At 42.2% G+C, this 6,000-nt stretch overlaps 1 protein-coding gene across 6 annotated transcripts in view; it reads left to right on the forward strand.

The window, feature by feature from the left end:
- ZPBP (zona pellucida binding protein) overlaps positions 1–6,000 on the forward strand; it is a 50,868-nt gene that overhangs the window by 19,077 nt on the left and 25,791 nt on the right. For 5 of the 6 annotated variants that reach the window (XM_019541108.1, XM_019541076.1, XM_019541093.1 and 2 more), the window contains exon 4: positions 2,893–3,042. The exons of the other annotated variant lie outside the window; for it this stretch is intronic. In XM_019541108.1, coding sequence (XP_019396653.1) covers positions 2,893–3,042 — 150 coding nt within the window. The remainder of the gene's footprint in view (positions 1–2,892; positions 3,043–6,000) is intronic. 6 annotated transcript variants of the gene reach the window in all.

Below are 6,000 nucleotides of genomic sequence, written 5' to 3' on the forward strand. Positions count from 1 at the left end.
CTTACTCCTAGTAGGCCCTTCAATAACCTGTCAGAAACAGATCACCTGTTGCTGCCAAGAAGTTGGCTGACCTGCTGGAGGTGGCCGAGTGGTCCTCCCAACACATCAGGTTACTTGAAGTCACCCATGACCATCATGTCTTTAGTCTGAGCTGCCTCAATCAACTCTCCAGAGAATGCCTGATCGCACTTCTCCTCTTGGGAGGGATGCCTGTAGTAGACTCCTACCATCAAGTCTCCCTCTCCTGATCCCCCTTGTATCCTGACCCAGAGGATCTCAAGGGACCCTTCCCTGCTCTCAAACATGACCTGCAGGGAGGAGTACCACTCTTTGACATAGAGGGCCACACCTCCCTTCTTCCCGACATGATCCTTCCTCTAAAGTGTGTAGCCCTCAATATTCACTGCCTAATCATGTGTGTCATCCACCCAGGTCTCTGTCAACCCAATCAGACCAAATTCCTTGTCAACCAGAAGGAGTGCCAGTTCTTCCTGTTTGTTTCCCGTGCTTCTGGCATTCTCATAAGTACACCTGAGTTCCCCCTTGGTTGCCTCAGGTTTTCTGTCACGCCGCCTGTGTCTCAAGATGTTAGTACTTATCTGGACCTCCATTGCTTGAATGCCCTCCTGTGTGTCATTGTGGCTAGAGGATTCGTGCACAGCAGTGGAACCTTCTCTCCAAGAGTTGAAGAGTTCTGCTTGCTGCCAAAGACCCCAAGCTTCCAGCTTCCCCCTTTAGTGGGAGCCCATGTACTCTTCCTTCTCTAGCACTGCCTCTGGCAGTCCTTCCTCTGCAGTCCTAGAGATCTCATCAGGCATCAAATTGATCAAGTCCTCATGGCAGAGGAAGCTTTGGAGCCTCACCATCTCCTTCTATAATTATCTTGCTGGTTCCCTGAGGGACACCACCAGGAGCCACTGCTCACATTGCAGGCACTTCCCACCTGGCTATCACTGGAAATAACCTGCAAGCTGCTGAGTGGAAGCCTTCAAGGTGAGCAGTCCTGCCAGGTGCAAGCAGAGGAAGAGCTGGCTATGGCAGTGACAGTGGATCTGGCATTGCAGTGTCCTCCAGCCATTTCTCTAGGTCTCTTAATCCAATGTCTCTCTCCCACCCCTCTCTGCAAGCAGACCTTCCCGAGCAAACTCCCCTTTAAGCTGGCCTGTTTGGTACTTTTTGGTCCCAATGGTTCTGTATGGTTTTGAGCTATTCCTTTTCAAGGTATTTTATCCCTAAGTTTTTTGTGCTGTAAACTGGAATGTAATTTATACATATTTTTCAGATTTTTTTTCTTCTGTATGTTTACGTATGAAATAATTATTTCATTTGATCCCCTGGGTTACTCTGCTTCTGAGTCACTTGAGGATCCAGTCACTATTAATTTTATCTGTAATGTTTTATAGCAATGCATCTGAAACACTAGGGGTAGCAGGTAATCATTTACTTAAAAGATTTGATAAAATCCTTCAAGAGGGATTATTAAGAAAAAATAATCTTTGAGAAAGGGCATGTCCTATTGAGAATAGCTTATTGTTGGGAAGTAGAACAAAAATAGATGGCTTTTTCTCACAGTAAAAAAGAAAAATAGAACATTCTCCAGAATATCCCAAAGTTAGTATTAGGGCCAGCATTCTTTAGTATTTGGTTGATAATTTGGGGAAGAAACTAGATAGCAAGTTTTTAATTTACTGATATTAATATTGTTAATAAAATCAAAAGAAAATTAGGAGGCTTTTTTAAGGCATCTTGTCTCTGAAATGTAACAGTCCTTTCTTTCTACAGCTTTGCTGTAACTGCAGACTGTCAGTTCTGTGCATCATCTTACTGCAATTAGACTGATGGGAGGGGTTCAGAAAGGAGAATAAAAAATTACTGTAATGCTGGTGGAACAGAGTTATACAAAAATTAAATGATGTTTCACTAATACCCACTGTAATTCCAAAGCCTTTTTTGTTTATGGTGTTCAAGTTAAACTTTTAAGGAGCTGACACATATTTAGGGCAATGCCAGGTCAGACCCTGGAAAGTCCTGTGAATGAAAGAAGAATAATGCTTCACAGTTTTTTAATGGCTGGGGGAATATGATCTACAAGGTGCTGCATTGTAAGCTCACCTAGAGACAGACCTAGCTCTCCCTCTTCAGCCCTTTTCACCTGAGTAAGATACTTGGTAAAACCACTAGACATTTTGTGCCTGCTGGCAATGGAGATGGAAAACACTTCCCCACACAGGTTTTATCAAAGTGGATTAGAATATGCTTTAAAACCTGTTATAACTTATTCTGGGCTGTCAATATCTGAGGCTTCTGGGGCTCAATCCACTGCCTCATGCCTTTGTAGTATTTCTGTCCTGTAAATCTATCAGACTGCTGCTGTATGTGAGGTTTATCTTGGGAAGGTGCTCTGGTAGTCTTTACTGTCTAATTCAGAGTTTGCTGCTGGTTAAGTTCCAGCAATATGCAGAGATAATTCGTAAAGAAAGAAAAATTACTTCTTACTAGTAACTATAGCTGTTTTTTTTAATATATTGCCTCTGCATAATCAGACTTTCCACTCCTGCCGGGAATCTGCTACAATTGCAAGCTATAAATTTCTAGAAAGAGCATGGGTGGTTGAAGTTGCAAAATACTTTTATACTTTTATAACTGAATGTTTGGTAGTGTATTAGGGAAGAGAGGGTTCTCACAGCTCAGAAATACCAGGGCGTATATCACCCAAATGGTAAATGTCCAGGAACAGTGCACTCATGTACTACAGTTAACAAGTTACCTGTCTTTATTAAGGCTATAACAGTATGATTGTGTGTACATTAAACATTGTCATTCATATTTATTCATCTGATAGTCTCATGTTATAATGGAAACTAAACTTATTTTACTTGTTTTATTTACTAGAAAATAGCAGTATGAAAATAACACCAACAGGAACCCTAATATTCAGACATTTCAAATACGACCTGAGTGGAGTTTATACCTGTTCCATCGTATATAAACCAACTGCAGAGCAGAGTGAAAAAAACTACTTAATCAAATATGTGATTTATGGTAAGATGTCAGAACAGATCAGTGCATTTTTATGTTGTAAATGTTCTTTCTTTTTTTGTTTTTGAATTGTATGTCAATATTTTGAAAACATATCAATTCATTAATTTAATTGGGAGTTAAGGGCATTTAGTGTCTTTTAACAAATTGTGTTTAATAAGAGTCAGCTATCAAAGAATTCATTGAATGTAATTTATGGAGTCATAGAAAAAGTTCTTGCTTTTTGACTTAGAAATTTTAAGTATAGCCCTGTTTTGTAAAAGGAGACACAGAACATAATTGGAAAATAGAAATCTGAAAAAATGGGTAGATGGATATCCTTAAACACCATGCAAAATAGTTTTGTTTCATATTGAAATATCATAGAATCATAAATAAGTAGGGCTGGAAGGGACCTCCATAAGTTACTTAGACCCCTGCCTAATTTCCATCATTAATTCAAAATTATCCTAAACCATCCTATACAAATCCCCTGTCTAACTTCTTAGCAAAACTACAGTGCAGTCTGACCCAACACAAGACACAACAGCCTAATCTGTCATAACTAAAGCAGGGGGATCCTGGTGGCCAAAGTTCTGTTGCTGTGAAGGTTTTTAATATATGCTCAAGAGAGGAGCAAGAAGAGGACTGTGCCCCCTGCTACAAAGAAGGCAAAATCCCTCACAGTCCTTACCAGTCTGACCAACGGGTAAAATTCCTTCCTGACCTCAGATATGACCATCTATCTCACTCTGAGCAGAGAGGCAAAATCCGCTAGCCAGGAACCTCTGTGTTTAAGTCCCAACCAGAACATTGGAACCCCCGTCAAAATTCCTAGCCTCAGCTGTAGCCAATACCCAGTGCCTCAAAAAAATACTTGATACCTGTAACAGTAGGAAGGGGAGAAAATTCCCTCCCAACCCCATGCAGCAACCAGCAAAGCTGAGAAGCTTGGGAAATACCCATAGTAAAATACTGGTATTTCTTAGGACAGGGGTTCCCAACATTGTGACTGCGGCCCGGCAAACCGAGGCCCAGCAGTCACAGCCAACTGTAGCCAGAATTTCTGGCCGAAGGACAGGTAAGGATACCTGCATTCCCGGGTAGGAGGGGGAGGGGTGAACCAAACCCTGTGCTGCCGTCGTGGGCACTGCCTCTCTGCCCAGCTGTGGGGGATCACAGTTTGCAGTCTGCGGACACTTCTGGTCTGGCAGCTGGCTGTGCTGTGGACCAGCAGCCAGTTTGCTGCAACCCAGGGATTGAGAACTCTTGCCTTAGGAGATTCATTTTTACCTTGTGAAAGTCACATTAGTACAATTTATGCTAATTTAAGACTCTACATTTTGTGTTTACAATGATGTTAAGCATAGCTTCTTATTTTGAGTGGGTATTGTGTGATTATAACATATTAACAGATCTTTAAAAGATTATAATCTTGCTGTATTTTTTCTGAACAAATTATGTTATATGCTATAGCAAATGCCTCTCTACTAAAATAAAAAATACTACAAATATAATTTTCTCTCTTGACTATCAGATCCCCTTTCTTTTCTTTAGGGTCTGATTATACTTAAGCTCAACCTATGGCAAAACTCCTTTTATCTTTAGTGGGAGCTAGCTCTAACTTTACATTTCAAATATAAGCAAATGGCATTTAGGAACTTGGAATATAACAGACTAGACAGAGTTAATTTTTGTCATTAATTCAGTGAATTTGTTCAAGTCTATGTGGGGCGCGAGCCAGGTTGTGACTGTTGCCCCGGTGGGTTCTGTCCCCTGATGTTAGTTTGCGAGAGGGAGAGGTAGACTCGTAACGGTTCCAGAACATTTTTATTTGACCTCTTACTTATGCACCACTGGTGTTGATGTGGCTGCGCAGGCAGTTACACTTGGATCCGTCCCGGTTCGAATAAGGGACGGACGAACAAAAAACAAAACGATGGATCTCAGAACGACAACTTATGCACCACCAGTGTTGATGTGGCTGCACGTTTTGTCCCGGTTCGGATAAGGGATGAACGAACGAAAAACAACAAAACAATGGATCCAAGATAACAAAAAACAAAACGAGATCAAGAACAAGAATGGATACGAACGGGTGCACAAATGATTGCTTATGGCTCCGGAGGCAGGAGAAGCCCCGGGAAGCTGGCCAGGCCTACCCACTGAGCGGTGGATGCTCCGGCTTCTCTCTACTGAGCGGTGTTTGCTCTGGTTTCTCTGTGCTTCTCCCTGGGCAGAAGTTCAACCCTAACTTTATAGGCCAGATGACAAGCCCAATTTCAAGTCTCCGATTGGTCACATTTTCCTGCCAAAACGTTCGCGGGGTTTTTCCACAGGGGATGGGGTTTCCCCAGCACATGGCCACGGCCATGCAGCAAGCCAAATAAGGGCTTTCCAGATTGTGAGGAGAGTGCCTGGTGGCATCTTGCTGGGCAAAGCTGGCAGTGACCAAGTCCCTCCAACCTAGGAAGGGTACTTCCAATTTTAGTAGTTTCCCAATTTGCTGAACACAACTTGAGAAGAGAAAACTTTTCTGAATCATAATTCTTCCTAATCTAAAAATTGACAAAATTTCATCTCTCTCAACAACTCCACTTTTTAAATGTCATCCTTCAGTCCAACTGCAGCTTTCATCTTCCCCAAGAAGGTCTATCATAAAACAAAATGTAACTTCTATAAAATGTACAGGGGTTCCAGAACTCTACGGTCAGGGGAAATAAACAGAAGTTCAGCGTTCATTATGAGCAAATGGCACAGGTTCTGTTGAGTCATCTAAATTGGGAACCAGTATACCATCAAATACCAATGTACCGGAGGACTGGAAGAGGGCCAACGTGGTCCCCATCTTCAAAAAAGGGAGGAAGGAGGACCCGGGAGACTATAGGCCGGTTAGTCTTACCTTGATCCTAGGCAAGCTGTTCGAGAAAATTATTCTGGCACACATCCAGGAGGGGCCAGCAGGGGACTGCATGCTTAGGG

Source organism: Crocodylus porosus, unplaced genomic scaffold (assembly GCF_001723895.1).
Source record: "Crocodylus porosus isolate Cpor-Errol unplaced genomic scaffold, CroPor_comp1, whole genome shotgun sequence".
NCBI lineage: Eukaryota > Metazoa > Chordata > Crocodylia > Crocodylidae > Crocodylus > Crocodylus porosus.